Source organism: Stegodyphus dumicola, chromosome 8 (genome assembly GCF_044657685.1).
Source record: "Stegodyphus dumicola isolate Sdum_Otavi_A_Nest chromosome 8, ASM4465768v1".
In the NCBI taxonomy this organism is placed as follows: domain Eukaryota; kingdom Metazoa; phylum Arthropoda; class Arachnida; order Araneae; family Eresidae; genus Stegodyphus; species Stegodyphus dumicola.
The window spans coordinates 33,707,880-33,727,768 of NC_140775.1; the positions used below are offsets into that span (position 1 = coordinate 33,707,880).

Here is a 19,889-nt window from a genome sequence, read left to right on the forward strand (position 1 = left end):
GAGCATGTATGATACATCATTGGACAACAACTCCAGCGTCATCCACAACAGCATTAACCGTCCATGTGTTGACCAAGTGCAACAGGCATGGAACTCCATCCCATAAACTGATATCCGGCAGCTGTACGACACAGTGCATGCACGTTTGCATGGTTGCATTAAAAATTCTGGCGGTTACACCAGTTATTAATTTACCAGCATTTCGCATTTGAAATGGCTCTTTTCGCTTTTGCATTAGCCTGTGATTTTGAAAATTTAATCAATTAAATATGTTACCTAAAAAAATGTATCGCCGAAATTCCCTTACTCTACATTACTTTTTTCTTGGTAATGAGATCTTTTCCCCCTGTTATTGCATGATATAGATAAGCTGCAGTAGAAAAATGACCAAAGCAGTAAAATGTTTTACACCATCTGCAATTAGCGAACTGAATGGGATTGCGTTCTTTAAAAATTTTTTGGTATCACCAAACATTTGGAACCGTTTCTCCTAATAGAAAGAATGTTGTAAATTTATCACCTAATTAAATTTATTTTGGACACACCGCAAGCTACATTTCGTTTCATTTTTTTTCAAAAATCTTATACTGCGCCAGAATTCTACCACTTTTCTTTCATAATCCCGTGTTATATGATAATGGCTTGGATTTCCTCCCTCTCAGATTCATTATTTGATGAAACGTGTTAATTTAGTTTCAGATGTGTTATATAATTAAATTTCAGAGCTAGTTGCCCAGTTAATGAGACGAGGATAGTTTTTATTACTTCATCAACCTTAATTTTGCGTAGGCTTAATGTTAATACTTAAATATATTTTAGATTTCAGACAGTGGCGTAGCTAGGGTGAGGCAAGGGGGGACATCTGTCCCCGAGCGCAGCATCCAAAGGTCGCCAAATTGATGCTACGAAATTTTTTAGTAAAATATTTTCCATTTCTGGCACACAGAAAGGGGCGCAAATTCTTCAGTTGTCCCCAGGCGCTAGAAACTGTAGCTATGCCCCTGATTTCAGACATCAGTCTTTCTCTGCACAGTATAATATTCGCTGGCGTAAATTCTGTTTCAGTGACGTCTAATCCAATGTCTCTTTAATTTTTAAAAGTTTGGCCATCAGCTTGACTGTAAGTTAAAACAAAGTTATTTGTAACTTGGGGGAGGAGAAGGAATAAGAAAGAAAAGAAAAAAGAAAGGAAAGGAAGGAAAAAGAAAAAGTAATTTGCAGCTTTGAAGGCCGGAAAGAAAAGAAAAAGGAAATATTTACAAAATAAGGACAGCAGTTTGAGTTTAAATAATTACGCGTAATTTGCTATGTAATAATTAAGGCATGATGAATTTGACTGAAATTAAGTTCGAAAACAGACTGCAATGTTTGGCAAGTCGAAATTTTCTTGCCCTAAGGCTGTCGGAAGGAAATAATTCTTAAAACATCGCAAACCTGAAGAGGAAGTTTGCCTTTGGTACTAAAAATATTTTGTATACTTACGTGTAACTTGCGAGCCAGTTTATCACAAGAAAGTACTCCACAAAGGCTCCTTTAAGCAAATAATCCTCATGTGTTTTGTTATATTCAAATAACCTAACACAGCCTAATCTTTTTAAGAGTGTAGAGTCAATTGTGTGCTCCCCCCCCCAAAAAAAAAAATCCATTTAAAGCTCATTAAGTGCAAATTGCAAAATTATTGAAAACATAAAGAAAATTTTTGATAAAACATTGAAATTATAGGACATAAAGCAGTATACAAAAAACCTGCACATGCTTATTTAGAAATACATAATGTTAAAAAAATTAATTGCTGATAGTGTGGATATTAAAAAAGTAATTTGTTAAATTTTTAAATTTCGGTATTCTAACGCACGCCAGTGCATAATTTCATATTTTGTTTACGAATTGCAAAACATTATGTAGAACATATACATATATATATATCTAAGAAAAATAAAGAATATATAAAAGATTAAATTAACAACTTAAATTTCCCTTCTCAATTCTAAAAATAGTAACCCCTCTCTGCACTGCGTCATTTCGAGAAAAATCTATGTCATATGATTCTTACGTAATTATGATGATGTAAATGGAACTAAAACTCAACCAGCCAATAGTAATTTTACAGCAATATTAACTGTTCAATCAGAATGTATTGAGAACCCAAACTAACTCAGTCTGGCTCAGTCTGAATAAGATTTCACCCTGAAAATAACGCATTTGCTTTCCACCCTTTGGCCTAGCTGCACTGTTGTCGGTCTGCTGCTGCTTTCTTGCTACAAAGTTATAAAAAATTTAAGCCCTTTGGAACGGGCACATTTAATGTGCCGACTTGTGCGTAGTCGCAAAATGTTGCTGAAAATAAAACTGAAGATTTAATCTGCATTCGCCCCAATTTCCTGGTCATTGCTTCTGAGCCTGAATATATTACATATATATTCCAATCAAACAAACACAAAAAAAGTTGTTTTGTCTAAAAGTAAGAGTCTATTAACTGAATAAAGTCGGAAAACATTATTTGGCGTCAGCCGGCTATTATAGTGTTGCATATAGAAAGAAGAAAGCTTTACTTAAGGTATGTGCAATCAACAGCAACTACATTTATACAATGATTCTAATTTTTAAGTAATCTCTGCAAAACTTCAGCGTAGAAAGATTTGGCAGTGCACCTGAACTATCCTGAATCCTTGAGCAGAATGAAAGAGACCTTTTTGCTTAGGCTGGAAGCAGAGGCGTAGCTAGGATTTTCAGCCCCCGGGGACCACTGATTTTGCTTCTCCTTCTGCGTGTCAAGAATGGAAAACATTTCATTCTAAAATTTCTGAATATCAATTTGGCGTCCCTTGGATGTTGCTCCTTCCCCCAGCCTAGGTACGTCACTGGCTGGGAGCAATTTTAAAGTGCCCAATATTTGTGTCATTTACAACAATTTTGTTTTTGGAAGTATATGTCTACAACCAGCGGTTGCAAAAATAAAAGCCATGTAAGAACTTTCGTGGATATGGTGTATATCAACAGCGCATGCTGTGGTAGGAATCTGCGCAGTTTATTTTAGGACCATTTTTAAGAAATCTCTAATCGTTGCCAATCTGTTTCTATATTGCATAATGAGTTTTAATTAATAATTTGATGCAGTGCAAGTGCAAAAAATATCTAAAAATGTTTATCACTTTTCAGTCAAAGCTTTTAGATAACATTCAAGACACTTCTAAGGTAGCATTCAAACAACTGCTGTATGGTAACAGCGTAAGTGAACCTTCAATGCTAGGCAACCACTCAGAGCCACGTAACGGAAATTTGCATAAGGAATTTTGTCTAGATGTTCAAACGCTTCAACTTTATGCCGTCCTGGTATAAGAACCGAACAATCACAGCGAAGCAAACTGCTGATATCTGGTCAGTGATTGGCTGAGTCAGTAGCACATTTACGTATGCCTAACTCTCCGTGATTGGCTACGACCTTAAGGCTGTTTCGATGGAAGATGATCTTTGGTTTCAACCCCAAATGTAAACGTAGCTGACACCTGCTACGGCTATAGCTATGGCAGTCGGGATAGCTCACCGTTGCTAAAGTAGCGGCGACTGAGCAACGTAAACCTCAGAAAGGATGGAGTGATCCCCAACAATGCCGATCCTAGACTGTGGGCCGCCCTTTTTTACAGGAATCTAATACGTTTGATAATCATTTCGCCGCCCTTAAATTTGGCTTCCCACGTGCTGTGGCACCATCTTGCCTCCCGCTAGGATTGTTCCTGGTTCCCGTCGCACTATTAGAAACTAGTGAATGAGAAACTCTAGAAACATCCTATATATTTGTAATGTAAGTCGAGTTCCCACATTTGAAAGGAAATTTGATTGCATTAAAGTTATTGAAATTTATTTTTCTTATATTAATACTTTAATTACTGTGGATTTACTGTTGCATTTATTTAAGACCTTAAGGGAAACATAAAGTTGTTTGATGTCGAAGATTTCTCATCCCTGGCAAAATATAAAGCATTGCTACTAATGAAATATTTATTATTAAATAAAAGCCTTATGCGTAAAGATTTCAGTGAAATCATTTGAAAAAAATGGAAGATTATTTTTTCATATTTAATCCATCTGTTGTAGATTAACAAACAGCTCTAAACGCAGTTCTTAACAGTATTCGTTTCTTACTTTTGAATTGGATGGATTTAAATGATAAAAGTGAATTTAATTCATGATATATCTAATAAAAAACATTGAATATTTTTATAGAATTACTTTACATATTTTTTCACTTTTTAAACATACAGAAGATACACCACGTTTTCATGTTAGTCTAAATTTATATTCCTATAATACCCTATAAAATCTTTCACTATTCCACCTGAGCCATCTTTATCGATAATCTCTACTGATAAACCGTAATAAACTTTAAAACAGCCCGTTTGGGCGATTGTTAAAATCAGAACACTTTCAGACCCCCCTTTTTTTACTTTTGTTTTATTCATTTATTTAATTTTAAATATTATAATTTTAATACTTTAAAATTTTTAAATCCCCCCCCTTTTTTTTTTCTGGTGTTTTTTTTTGCAGCTTTCTGTATAATTCAAGCCTTTTAATTTTAGAAATTAAGACTTCTAGCTACGTTACACATAGGCAAACCACGAAAATACCGCAAGCAGTTTGGTTTGTGGCTGCACCTGTGTCGAACCACTGAAAAGAAGTCGAGAAAAATAACTCAACTAGAGTCTTCGAGTCCCTTTCGACGCCGTAAATTAACTATAGCAGAAGATAAAATGCCGTGTAAAAGTATATTTTCATATAGCTAAGGAGTAAATTAGAAAATATCTTACTCGTTTTTTTAGGAATCGAAAAGATGTTTGCAAGTACACTTGATATTTAATACAGTTCAGAAATGTTAGTAGACATAAAATGCAGTAGATGGCACTACTATACACTAAACAGTCGGCAATTTTAAGTTGCTGAGTTGCAGGCAAAGACATTTCTCCAACAGAAAATAAGTAACAAATTAAAAGAAATCTAATGTCCGGGTCATTGGATTATCATCGCTCTGAAGAGGGAAGAGAAGCATGTTTTTCTTTTGTGGTTAGATTGTTAAATGAAATAGTAGTACAACAGTGGGACCTTTGCTAAAACAAGGCCAGTCTGTTACAGTGCCCGAGGCAACTATGTTAATATCGTTAACTCCTTGCTGCAACTTGTATATGATGTCGCGGATGTTGCTATGCGGTCGGTACCTGTCAGTTTAAACATTGCATTCAGCTAAACGTGATGTCATGCTTTGTTTTATCGGTAGCAAATTCTTAGTAACTGGTTATGCAATAAACGAATTGCAAAGAAAGCAAGTATGTATGTAAATTGATATGACGAAATTTTCTGTAATTTTTTAGCTTTTATCGAAGTTTGCATGCTTTGAAGTTTGCATCCCTCTTAAAACTATGGTGTTTTAAAATGCTGTAATACATTTAAGGAAACTGCACATGTGACAAGTTTTGGAGTGCATTCCATAACCGAAATTTTCACATGTGAAGTAATACTTTTTTTTCGGTTATGATCGAATTGAAACATTGCTTGATTTCGTTTTTACATATCGCCGTCTAAAAATTTAACTTATTATTATGATTTTTATTACCTTTAACATCTGCATATCTAAATGCAGCATGTTAAATATTAAAGTTATATCGTAATATGCATAATTTCCTAATACAACTTTAAAATAGTTTTTCAAGCATATTTAATTTTCTGTATATTTCATTAAATATGTTAACTGTATAATGTTTTGTTTAATTGCAGAAATACGGTATAAATATATTTGAAATTGTATAAATTGAAAGAAGTTTTATTTTGTTGGAAACTCTGTAGAATTAAATTGTAAATTTTCACCTCAATCTCCTACTATATTGCCATATTTTATGTTTGAAAAATGTAATTGTGGTAGAAAAATTTAATTTTAAGTATACTAAATTCATATTATGCATTCTTAAGTGTTAAATCCATCCATGTGTAGAAATTTTGTATAATATTGGAAGATTTTATTTTTTGAATAAAAAACATTTATTTATTTTTAATAAAATTCATTTATTTAAAATATGTTAATTAATGATTTAGTAATTGTAAAAGTTGCATTTAATTTAAAAAATATTGTGCAAATGTATTCAAAATTAAATAAATTGAAAGAAACTTTATTTTGTAAGTAAAGTTAAGTATGAAGAAGTAAATTTTATATTGCAAATTCAATTTTAGAATATTGTTATTAATATGTTATTTTTAGTTTAATTTTGCAATACTATTACTAATACATTATTGTAATTCAATTTACCCTAATTTTATACTACTTTTATTGCAGATATAGCAGTCATGTCTTAGAGTTAATAGTAACAGTTTAATCTTTGTGCACTGTTCTAGATGTACTGCTACTTTTATCTTAAGAATATAACTTGCAGCATTATTTTTTAATATAGCTTTGTTTTCTAGAATCCAGTAGGATACTTAAGATTATTGCATTCCAATGATGATAAAAGGCAGTGTGTTTAGTAAATTGTGTAACTGGAATGAATATGCTGTATGTTTTTCCTTGTTGATTTCTATCAACCATAATATTATTTCTGATCAATCAGATTTTTAGTAACATAGATCTAAACTGTGTGCTGCATTACTGTTTATATTTCAGAGTAAAATAGTGTGAGGAAAGAATTTATTTCTTTGCATCACATCATATGTGGCATTATCTAATATGGGTTATAAGTAATAGAGCAAAAATCATATACTGTGGTGCAGCTTAACCCTCTAAGCGGCAAGGCCGTATATATACAGCCTAGAATATTTTTTTGTGATATCTGTAAGAACGTACATATACATGCATATTAAACTATGTCAAATGAAAGCAATATATCAAAAGTACACAAATCCATGTATGAAATACCAGGAAAGTTTTTACATTAAAATTAAAAAAATAATTTGCTCTCGTAGTAGTTTTGAGAAATTTGTGCTTTCTTAGCGAAAACCCTAATTAGCGTTAAAACCCTGGCCGCTCAGAGGGTTAACATCAGGCTGGGATTAGTGTTATAGTTTATTAGGCTTGATAATGATAAAATTTTTTTTGTTTGTAGAAGGCTGAAATTTTTTGTTTGTATTAGTTCTACTTTTAATTTTAGGTTTATTGTTTCTTAGAATTAATTTGCATTGTTGAAAACTAATATTAGAACTTAGATCAAGCTAATTAAATTTATCCTTGACTGAATATCCGGTGAAGAAAATTCACAATATGGGTCTTGTGCAAGTCAGATTCTAAGCACTTGTAAAAGTATAAGAAATATAAAATGAATAGAAAAAAAAAGCTCGCATTGTTAAAAGAAACTGTTATTTGCAACTTCCATGGAAATATATTTTCATATGATTTGCATTGATTTGTTGAATTGATTATTTCATATAATTTTTATATTGAAGGTATATTTCTTAAAAATAATAATAATTTTTATCTTATGAGAGTTTATTTTTGTATGTCTTTGAAAAAATATTAAAGGTTTCTTTCCACATTTAAAATTTTTATATTAAAAATGTACTTGCCAAGCTGAACAGATTAAAAAAAAAAAACTACTGAATACTTGTACTTTTTTCCCTTCGGTTTGCTTTTGTGAAGTTTTTAATTTTCTTCCATATGTAATATAATTCTCCATTAGTACGTAATAAATAATCCAGTCTTTTATTTGAAAAAAGTATAAAAATTTGTCAATTGCTTTTATTTAAACTAGAAGATAAAAGAAATGCAAATGCAAAATTTATTCCAGACCAACATCTTAAGGGTCATAATGACATTTTGTTATCTTTGAACCATATAAAATATATAACATTTAAAAAACAGTTCTGTGTCTACATATCTTAATTATAAACTTGTAATTTTTTTGAAATATTTTAACTTCTTTTACATGTGGTCATTTTCCAAATTCTTTTTAGGAATAAAATTTCAAAGATACCCTATAAAGCCATCTGTTATCAAAATAAGGAAGAGTAAGATAGTTTTACTTTGCACAGAAAAAGAGTGGGATTCATATGGAAATCAAGGGGAAACGTGTCTACTCACGATTTTCACATGTACCATGTTTGTTTCAGTTGGTGCAAACCAACTTAATAATCCTTCTCAAATCATGTAGGCCTTCAGTACTGTTATGGATCTGGATCATTATTATAGCAATTGCTTTCATTTTTGTTATTTTCTCTTTCATCTTGAGTAGAATTGTACATGATCTCAACAGGAGTTAAAAATTTCATGTCAAAGATCACTTGTGTTAGCATATATCAAAAGGGGGAACAAAATCTGAAAAGCTTCAGATTTTAAATTACATCTGAAGGGGCGTTTTTTTTTTAACGTTTTGTGTGTTACCTTTATTTATTAATAATATAACAGATAATAAAACAAATTTCAAATTTGGGATTTTAGATGCCCATATTCGCTGTAGGATTACATCATTCAAAATTGGATGGCTCAAGATACCGTTGTTTTATCACAATGCGAGAAATATACATTAATGCAGATTTTTCATTATTTAATTTCTTCAAATATAATGCAAGATTCTAACATTTTATGGCAACAGTTTGAAAAGTGAACCAACATTTATAGGAGTCCGACGCAAAATGCTAAAACGGTAATAGTCTTTCGGGACTCAAATTTCTTTGGACTAAAAAGAAATCCAGTCCTCTCGACCAAGGGTCCAAATGATAAAAATGTGCAGTCTGTAAATTTATGGAGTAGGTCTAAAGCATATGGAAAGCACATATCCTAAACCATATATTACTTAGTTTGCCCCACTCTGTATTGATTTGAACTGCTTATATTGTAATGTTAGCATATGAGAGTATCGTGAAGATGTATGTGTTAATAGTGTAGCTATTTGTATAAGCTTGACTGAGCATCATCATTTTCGGAAAGTGAACCATTTGTTCATTATGAGGTTTGAGCAATAATACAATCAGATCGTGATGTTGCCAGTGATATCAAAAGAGCATCTGCTGTCAAAAAGATAGCAGGAGACCTAGGATGACAGCTTCTCAGTGGTATATTGTACTGAGTTGGCATAATTGTACTGACAGCACAGCTATCTGTCATTTAAAATTGCTTATTCACGCATCTAAACATGTAGAGTTATAAATCATATTTCAAGAATTCTGGCAGAGGCTGGACTCTGCCAGAATTCTTGAATTTCTTGAATCTTTGAATTGCTGTTTTTGACATTAATTTGAATACTTACAATTAAATCCTGCCCATCAACAGCAATACTTACTTCAGTGAAGCAGCTATGAAGTTCAGTATGTAATGGATTGGAGACAAATTTAGTGCTTTAAAAATTATTTGTATGATCATTGAAATAAGCTATTCCAGTGTAACAAACAGCTGAATGTAATGGTGATGTTTGTTTCAGTTGGTGGTTGCGAGTTCAACATTCTGCTGCAAGGTACTTTGTGTAGTTCCAGTACAATAGAGGTAATGAGTCATAATGTGAAGTTCAGAGCAGAAGACCATGACAAGTGTATATGTGGTGTAGTGGAGGATGATGAAAATAGTCAAAAGTGGACTGCATGGTTTCTTTGGAAAGACGAACAGGCAGCAGCACAAAAGTCTGATGGTTATATGTGGTGAGGAAGCTCCCTGCACAGAGCTCTGTAGAACTTCAGTATGGATAGTGAAAGCGTAGTGAAGGGGATAAACACTGATAAATCTGATGCATGCTGCACTGCAGCAGATCAAAACAATTTCTTTGATGAGATTCAATGTGAAATAGGTATTGGCAGAGGAACTCTATGCATGATTATGCATTAAGATTTGAAAATGCATAAAAGTTGTGCTCAGTGGGTGTCTCACACACTCGTTGACCTGTAGAAAGAATACCATGTGATAATGTGCCAGAAATTGTTGCACTGGTTTAGGCATTCTTTGATAAGAAGGGAAATCACTTATCAGTGATTTTATCAGCAGGGAACTGAAGGAGGATGTCCATGAGTAGATCCACAGTATGCATTTAGAGTGGTTTATTTCAGTCATCCAAAAATTTCATAGGAATGAAAATGCTGCATCTGTTTGGGTGGGTTGTTTGTAATTCATGTAGTGTTCATGTGAGCAGTAGAAGGTAAATCTACGAGGCTTCTTGATTTAGCAAGGCATTTTAATGGACCAAAACAAACAAAATACAAATAAACAAAACACTAATTCAACATGGCTAGCATCTTACCTATAGTTATTTTAGAATTCTGAATTGTCATAATTGCAGTTTCAAGCAGTCATTCTTTTTTTGGAGAAAAAAAAAAAAAAAAAAAAAAAAAAAAATTACAGGTTGCTGTTTAATGGCAAATGATTCAAATGTTTTATCATTTCCAAAATCAGCCATCCTGGCGATAATTTTACTGCAAAAATTTGTACTTCTTATGTTCGTATCATATCTCATCTTCTAAAGTTGGATTTCTTAGAGAGAACGTCCCACCAGTTCATCCCAGCAGATGTTTTAATTAGACTGCATTTCTTTATGTATTCCAACAAGTAAAATGTGCTCTATTACACTACTTGTCTTGGTCCAGATCATTACTGAAAGATGTGAGTATCATTCATTGTTTGATCGTGTTTTCACTTAATTCGGATAAATTTATAATTTTTATATGGAGTAATCCTGCTAATACTGCTTGCTTCATGTTATTGTTGAGCAGCATATATCCATAATTTTTGATATTCCCATCTGGGAAACTGTTACCTATGATATCCAGTTACTTTTAGGGATCCTTTGTGGCTCTTTAATGGATCAGCTATAATCAACAACATTCTGTGACCTGTTTGCTAATCTGTTAGGGCCACCTTTCAGCAAGTCTAAGTCCATTTACACATATTGAACATTTTCAGAGAATGTGTATGGGGAGTTAATACTGCCCTTTAGTCTACTGGATCTTCAGACATTTTTCTAAATGACTGATGTATAAGGCATGTCAGGATATTATATATCTAATATCATCTTCTAATATCATGTGTGAAATTGAAGAGTAGTAACAGAATATCTGGTAGTAAATTTTGCTGAATTTGGGTTCCATACCTGTAGTAGTACTGCTCTTATTCTGTGCTATCAGTTGAAAAGGAGCTGCACGTTTTATCACTGCCATGTACATGACATACCTGTTGTATGATTTTGTATGTACATTGTTTTGTTTACATAGTCCTATTATGTGGTAGACCATTCTTCTCTAATTTTATGTGTCATAATTAACCTGAGCACAGTTAATTTACCTAATTACATTACATAATGCTCACCAGCCAACACATACCATAAACCAAACTTTACCTTTTTACATTTATTTCACTGCAAAGCAGCACCATCTACTTTTGGTAACAATATAGGTCTAATTAAAACAGTTATATGGTACATCACATTTCATAGTATTCTGCCAGAATTTTGGCATAGTTTGATTCCATTCAATTCACTGCTTCCAAACTGTTGTATCATCATGGCATAATGTCCCATATGAACAAGAGCATAAACACGAGTGTATTCATTGTTAATTGGATGAAATTGTTTAGTTAAATTTTGGGTGTTAGAATAAATTTTAAAAAAAATCTCATTTAAAAGTTTAATTTTGATTTCCTCAATGTAAACAAATAGTTAATAATTCAAAAAAGTTGAATAATGTATTCCATATTGACATTAACATATTTAAACAAAGCAAACAATTGCTTGAGGCATAAATTTCTATTCTTGAATATTACATTTAAAAGAGATGAAAATTTGAAAACTAAAGCAATTTACATACATGTAGTAATAATTTTGAAACATGCATTTCTTAAAATTTTAAAACGGATGTAATGATATACAAAATTAATTATTTGGAGTTATTTAAATATATTCTAGAAAGTATCTCTAATTTTTAATTTCTAATACAAATGTATTGTTTTGTAAAGAATATTTTGAAAATTATGAGTGGTTAGTTACTGCTATTAACCGAAGTTTCACTGTCATTACTTGCTAATTGTCTTAAAAGATTTCAAATTCTTAGTTTTATGTTTTTCTAATATGCATTTAAAAGTATTATTCTAGATACAGTGCATTGTACTTCTTCATCTAATTGTTCATATTCATATGATCAAAATGCCATCTTTATGACTTTCATATAAAATTTATTTATTTCAAATAATTTTAATTTATCTCTGGTTATATTTCAACATAATTAAACTGAAACATTGCACTTTTTGCTTTATAATATTATCACTAACTGGGCTTTTTATTATAAACAAAATATATGTATATAAGGTGAAATTTGTTATATAATTTTTCAAACTGCATAATAATTCTGTACTTTTATAATACTGGGGAAAATTAAATGCTAGAATTATTATTTAAAGCCAGAAAGTTAAGCTTGAAACTGTTTGAGCTAAGTTTTAAACGATTTAAAGTGGGCATGTCAAAAACATGGCTGTCAGTTCACTCCAAAAAGATATAAAGCTGAGTTTATATCAAAAGGGATTCTGTACTGTACAAAGCATGTGCTGAGAAACCTCAGCATCTGAAAACTGAAATTGAAGAAAGCTGTGCTACAATCTATCAGAAGATGAGCTCACCTTGTTTTCAACCATGGGGGGGGGGGTCCCTGAATTTAACAAATAATTGCTAGTGTAGTTCCCAGAAAGCTGCAAATTTGTATCTTATACGATTTCCATGTTTGGTAGTATGTATCGGTGCGAACAACTTTTCTCGCTTTTGAAAAGGAAACAAGTCTTCAATGAGATCCCAGTTAGCAGACATTCAGCTGACCTCTATTCTGAAAGTCACTAATATTAGCATTATGTCTTTAAACATCAGAAAGCTGGTTGCAGAAGTCTTTTTTTTTTCTGCTAAACAGTAGTTCTATAGTAGTAGAAAATAAACAGTAGTTTATCCATCTATTACCTATTTTTCCTTATATTTCTTCCATTTTTTTTTTTTTTTTTTTTTTTTTTTTTTTTTTTTTTTAAAGAACTGCAACATCAGGTAAAATTTTATATATTTGCCTACTTCTTAAATACACAATTAAACATAATAATGGCTTTTCCATCCTTGCAACCCATACTATTGTATACTGATGATTATTTGTGGGCCACTTGAAAAACTGAGTTTGACATGCCTGACTTAGAATAATTTAAATGGGCTATGTTTGTTGCATGTGTAAAATTTTATCTTTTCTTTTACAGGTATATTTGGCATTTGTGCAAAATATATGCTGTCTGTTTCCTCATTGGCTTGTAAGATAACACTGAAGTTTCATGATGGGACCCAATTTGCAATTAAAAACTGGGAATTGGCATTATATTTTTCATTCTGGATTAGTATCAGTTTCTTTTATAATTTCTGTTTTATATTACTGAAAGAATTTATATTATTGTGCAGTACTTTTAGTACTAAAAGAGATCTTGGCTTGTTAGAATGTATCAATTCATTTTATATTGAACAAAATAATGATTTCCATATTAGTGGAAAGCTATATTTTTATCAGTATCATAAAGAAGGCAATAATTCAGTTACTGGTACTCTTTCAGTAAGGCACAATTCTGATGATGAGAACTATAAAAATTCAGTAACTATCTCAGATTTGATATGTCAATCATATTTGAGTCTGAAAGAAGCAGATGACTTTAAAGTTAAATGTTTCTTGTTCGGACGAATTATTTTCCACCAAAACAGTAAAAGACTGTTACCTGCCTCAAATCTTCTATGTGGATTGCTGGAGACGCTGATGAATGGTACGGAAAAGTCTGCCATGACTGGGAGTTCTAATCCTCGTAATGAACAGCTAAATTGGCTATCCGAAGTTGCTTCTGCTGCATCTAAGGGAGCATTAAGTCGACATGTGTCATCTCCTGAAGTCAACGAAGTGAATTCTTCTGCACCAACTGTATTAACTGACACTGGAGATGGTACACCTTCATTACTGCTACCCAGCTCCGTACCTGTATTCTCCCCACCTGTTGTTATAGCTAGACCAATTGATACTAGTAGTTTGAGAATGTTCGCTTCTCCATTCCAAGTTGAACGCACACGTCATGTGCAGCAGGCTTCGATACCAATTGGTGGTTCAGGTACAGCATTGTATTATAGCCAAGCTCCTCGTACTGTACCATACTCAAATTTTTTTCCTGCTACCTATTCATCAGCTACTGTTTATGCCCCAGCTTCTCATTCTGTTGTTACAAGTGCTTCAGTTAACCCACCTGAACCAGTACGTTCCTATTTACAGGTATTGTTTATTTTATTAATTTATCTGTTCATCTAATGCCGAAAACTTATTTCTCTGTTCTAATTAGTGTCAGACTATTTTTTTGCCTTATTTAACAGTAGAATGACAAACTTTCCAGATATAGTTGATTAAATATCAGTATCATTTAAATGCTAGCAGTTACTTCAGATCAGTGTTATAATTTGCAATCTACATAATTAGTTTTCATTTTAATTTAATTATACCTATTCTGGAGCACTTTCTTTAAAATTATAATTTGATGTTGTTAAAAAAAAGTGACTTTTTGTTTGTAGCATTTGTTTTTCCCTCTTAGAGAACTTTTTTTGGACGCTGGTATTGTTATATTATTTTGGTGCTTATCTCATTTCTATTATTAAATGCTGTTTATGTGTTAATTAGTAAGGTTTCCTTGTAATAGATTTTCCTAAGAAGGATTTGTAAGTCTTGTAAGTTATCCTAATGATCTACAGGTTAAAATTAAAAATTTAAAAGTAATAAATTGGCCACAATACTGATACGGATTTCAGATTACTTTCTAGTCATTTTATGAATAATATCTGCATCACCTTTGGTTTTGTCATTGCATAAAATAGTTCAGTAGTTTGTGTTATGAATTATTACAACATCTGAATTTAAGTGAATAAATTTTGCTGTTACATTTTCGCAGCACACGTTTTTCTACTTTGTATGTTGAGGTATCCTAAATGTGGTATTTGTACTTTGATGTTTATATGTTGCTGTGAAATGAAGATCATAGCAATATATAAACATCGCTTTACACTGCTTGAATTATTCAATACTTGTAAATAATTTTGCTAAAATTGATAATATTTTTATTTTTGACTAAATAAAGCAAAAATTTAAAATGTATATTTTGTTCCTAGTTTAGCACTAACTCAAAATTTTTTACTGCATTTATTTGTTAAAAAAGTATAAGTAATAGCAATACGATGTCATGAAATGTATATTGTAGTGAGTGCCACCACACTTCTTTATAAAGCAGTGATTAATAGTAATCACTGCTTTATAAAGAAGTGATTACTTTATCACTGCTTAATTTATCATATCAACCATTTACTAAAATCAGAGCTCAGGGAATGAATTTAAATGAATACAATATCATTATAAAATAACTACTTAATAAAATGAGTGCTAAAGTTTATAAAAATCAGAAAATGCATGAATTTTCTTATCTGGAATTGTTAAACCCCCCACATCTGTGTTTTGAAGTCTTTGATTTTGGTACTGTTCTGTTATTGGGACCAAATTCGGGAATGTATGTGTGTGTGTACACACGCATACATTCATGCATACATGAACACATACATCCATACATTCAACACTTCAGAATCAGCTCCTAATTCTGAAGAATGATAAGAATTCTCCTGATTCTGAATCAGCTCCTGATTCAAGGTTGATTCACTTTTACGTGTGGAGTTGTAAATGCTAGAAATTTCTTGTCTAGACCAATCATTGGTGGGGGTGAGTTACAAGAGGTTTATTGGAATAGTTGGGGAAAAGAGGAAACATAGAAAAAAGAGAGGGAGAATCTGTATAAAAAATTGCTTTTTTTGTTCACACAGTTTGTCTATTTCACCCATGAACATCGTGCTTTTGTTGTTTGGTCGTGCCTCAAAATACCTAAATGCAACGACTAAAAGATAAAGAATTGATGAAGCAATATGATACTTTACCAAAATGTAGCCAACGTGAAGCATCTATGCAACTCAGAATTTTACAATATGTGGTACGTACATTGTTGAAAAGAAGGGAGGTGATTTCGGATGAATTGAAGTCAAGTTCAAGTGTCTCGCGGCATTAAATTGGAGCATATACTAATGTAGAAAGTACCTTCATGGTGTGGTTTCAAACTGCCAGGAACAGGAACACCACAATGTCTCGAGAAATCCTGAATCAGAAGGTAACAGAATTCGCCAAACATGCTGGGAGAGGAGTTTGTCCATGCAATTGGATGGCTCACCAGATGGAAAGGAAGCAACAATATCATTTTTAGAGAATTATGTAGAGAGAAACAAGATACAAATTCTAATTAAGCTGATAATTGGATAGAGAAGAATTTTGCTGGACTTTTGAAAGAATATAAACTGCATCAAATTTTTAACACTCATGAGACTGGTCTTTATTATCAAGCCCTACCTCAGCACACTGTAATTTTTAAAAGTGAGTTGTCAGCTGGCTGTAAAAAATGATAAAACATGTTACTGTGTTGTTAATATGTAATATGGACAGAATAGTTGAAAAGACTGTGTTACTCATCTGTGCAAGCAAACAACCCTTGTTGCCTGTGAATTATTGTAACAATAAAAATGCTTGGATGACAAGCAATATTTTTAGTAATTTTCCTACGAAGTGGAATAAAGAACTTCAGCAAGAAAAAATAGTGCTCTTGTTAGACAACTGTGCTGCTCATCCAGCTGATCTCTTGTTGAAGAACATAAAATAAGTTTTCATTCCTCCTAATACAACTTCCATTCTTCAGCTGTTAGATCAGGTTGTTTTCAAGAGTCATTACAGGAAGGAAGTGGTTCAAAATGTTATTAATGAAACTGATATGACTGATTCAGTTTGTTCTTTTGAATAAATAGCATGGTGACTTCTGCATGGTGACACTTTCACAGTTGACAGGATAATACCTTTTATCTTGATTTATTAAAATATTACCTCTTTTCATAGAAACTTTGTTAGCTGATTTTATGTTAATTATTAGTACAGTCAAAAGTCGTTAATTCGGACACCCATAATCCGGAATGATCTATAATCCGGACCTCAAAGCTAAAAACTTTCTGCGCATGCGCCGCGTTGGCACATGCGTACAGGCGTTTTACGCGTGCGTGTAAGACCTTGACTACTGCGCATATGCGTGTGCGCAAGTGCAGAATACGTTTTCGCCAGCTCGTTTAATGTATAACGGACGGTGTAAGCTAAAATTATCTAATTATCTATTTCAGTTAATGTTGCAGATTTCGTTGTTCCTTAATCTTGGAATTGGATCAGGCTTATTATTTTTTGCAGACTGTAAGAGCAATTTTATAAAAGTAAACTTGAACTTTCGATTATGTCAAATAGAATTTCCGATGATGGAACTTCCAAAGAATCTACAAAACGAAAGTATGTTTCGATGTCCAACAAACAAAAAGTGGAATTGCTGCAGAAAATGGATAAAGACATGAAGAATGTGACAGAGAGGTTAGTGAAAACGAAAAAATTTCGATTGACAAGTTAGTCGGTATTCTCGGCACAGCAATTAACGGGACTTGAACAGCGGAACTTAGTAACTGAACAAGAAATTATGTCTTTTTATAGAATTAAAGAGAAAGTATTATCACATAAAATGAAGCAACTTAAACAACTTACATTGACAGAAATGTTTAATAAAGTAAACAAATAAATATTAAGCTTTTTTTTTTTTTTTTTGTAAATTTTGATACCCTTTAGATCATAATTGTTCTTTATTTCATAAATTACGGTTTCATATTTTTAATTTTAGAATTTCTGCATGCCATCTTACGAGATTTAAACTGATGATCTATAATCCGAAATCGCCGAAGTCCCGACGAGTCCGGATTAACAACTTTTGACTGTATGTGATTGTTATGAAAAATGCTAGTAGCAGGTTATGGATTATAGTTGCCTTTCATTTTATGGTAGGATTTTCTGAGCCATGAAAATATTGTATGAATAGGACTGCTGAACATTAGTAGTTTGACTTCCAGTCAGTGGGCTGGCATGATGAGATTTACATGATTTTCTTTAAATATACATGAATATTAAATAGGCTTAAAAGGGCAATTAACTTTTCTGTGCTAGTAATGGTAATCAGTATAATTTTATGCTAACTTTTATACTATCATTAAGATATACCAGCATCTGTTCTTTTCTGCACTTTTGTGGACTGATATTATGATAGCATTATGTGTTTTTATGAAGAATACCAATGATTGTTCGATACTTTACAATGCATCTATTAAGATGGATTGTGATTACTTTTCATTATCTTCTGTATGGTTGCTTTTGCTGGATAGTGGCTGTATGTATAAGAATGTGAAATGCTAGTAGGTTGTCTGCATGGGAATGGACTGCTGGCATTAGGTTTATAGCTCTAGTACAGTTGATTTTTATTAAATTAATTTCTTGTTTATGTAATACTATTTAATTTAGAATTTCAATATTTTTAATTTTGAATCTGAGAAAATTATATTTTTCTCAGTTTCTGCACAAGAATTTTAAGTCTGTTATTAAAAATCTGAAGTCAGACTAATCAAATCAGGCATTGGTAGTCGTTCAGCAGCTCATTTTTTATTGAACTTTGATTAATGTAGAACATATAAGAACTTTTTAGATAAATCTGTAGTTATAAGATGAAATCAATAAGTTTACATAATAATACAGCAGCAGTAGCACAGATAGCTATCTGCCCGTGTAATATAATGTGATATTTTCAAGCAAGAGCCACCCTCAAAAACAAGAGGCTGGGTGAGCAAAGCATTAGTAGATTAGTGAAGAAAGATGTAAAATATAAAAAATAGGATGGCTTTGCTCTATGCAAACCAGCAACCTTTAATTAACTTTCTGCAATTCAGGATCTTCCCCCAAGACCAGTACTTTCCAGAACATTCGAGCCTGCAGCGGCAGCGCCAAACAGGTGATACGGACTTAAAAACTGTACAGAAAAGCGCCAATTGGTGAAACAGTAAACCCGTTTGGCAAACCTACAGGCTGACGGAGAGAGAAGATTTTTCCCCGGCAGTCAAGTGGAACTACTTCAACAAATGTGTGCGTCTCTGCTTCGCCGAAATATGTGATCTTGTGTACTCGCATCTGTACTGTGCTCTGAATTTCTTAAGCCATTATAATGTACCCGGCAACTGTTACTTTTCCTTATTAAATTTGATTATTAATTGTAACATGTCTATCTTAACTAAGATTTCGGCTTTCCTAGTTAATGTTAGGGATATTTTCGTATGCATGTGTTACTCACACGTACATCATTGGTGACCCTGTCCCTCGCTCCTTCTGTTTCGATCCCTAATGACTATGTCTCAATCTTTGTTAAAAAACTAAAAATATGCCTTATTTTGATGCCAATGCTCTTCCTTATGACTGATAAAGGCTCAACCCTATTTATTTCCTCCTCATTTTATCGTACGGATTACACGTGGTTTATCACACTTAAGGAGGATTTACAGGTATGTGGTCAAATTTTTTTAATTATCTGTGATTGGTCTTAATTATGTTTTTGTGATATGTTTTGCTCTAAAATTATAGTTTTAATTTAATTATTGATTGTTTAAAATTGATCTTTGTTTGTTTGTTTAAAATTGATCTTTACGATTTACGATATATTTATAATTGGCAACCATGCCAGAATCGGAAGGCCAAACCAACGAGGAATCGAATATGGCGGTTCAGGAGCCACAAATCTCACACGTGGCAGTTAAAATTCCCCCTTTATGGAAAAAAAAGGTTAAACTTTGGTTTATTCTAGTTGAAAGTAACTTTGCTTTAGCGAAGATTAGTAGCGATAGTACAAAATACAACCACGTGGTTTCTTCGATAGACCCTGAAACTCTTTCCGCAGTATCAGATACTTTATTTAATCCCCCAGTGACGGCTAAATATGATGCCCTTAAAGCTAGGTTAATAGTAGAATTCTCAGA

The 19,889-nt window shown here is 32.4% G+C and overlaps 1 protein-coding gene across 2 annotated transcripts in view; it reads left to right on the forward strand.

Annotated features, from left to right (window-relative positions):
- The window catches only part of Atx-1 (Ataxin 1), a 134,333-nt gene that overhangs the window by 80,852 nt on the left and 33,592 nt on the right, over positions 1 to 19,889 (forward strand). The window contains exons 1-2 of one of the 2 annotated variants that reach the window (XM_035353042.2): positions 4,748 to 5,318; positions 13,169 to 14,211. In XM_035353042.2, the coding sequence (XP_035208933.1) occupies positions 13,195 to 14,211 (1,017 nt within the window). In that variant the 5' untranslated portion in view covers positions 4,748 to 5,318; positions 13,169 to 13,194. Of the gene's footprint in view, positions 1 to 4,747; positions 5,319 to 13,168; positions 14,212 to 19,889 lie in introns of those variants that run through there. The other variant, XM_035353041.2, reaches the window with a different exon arrangement.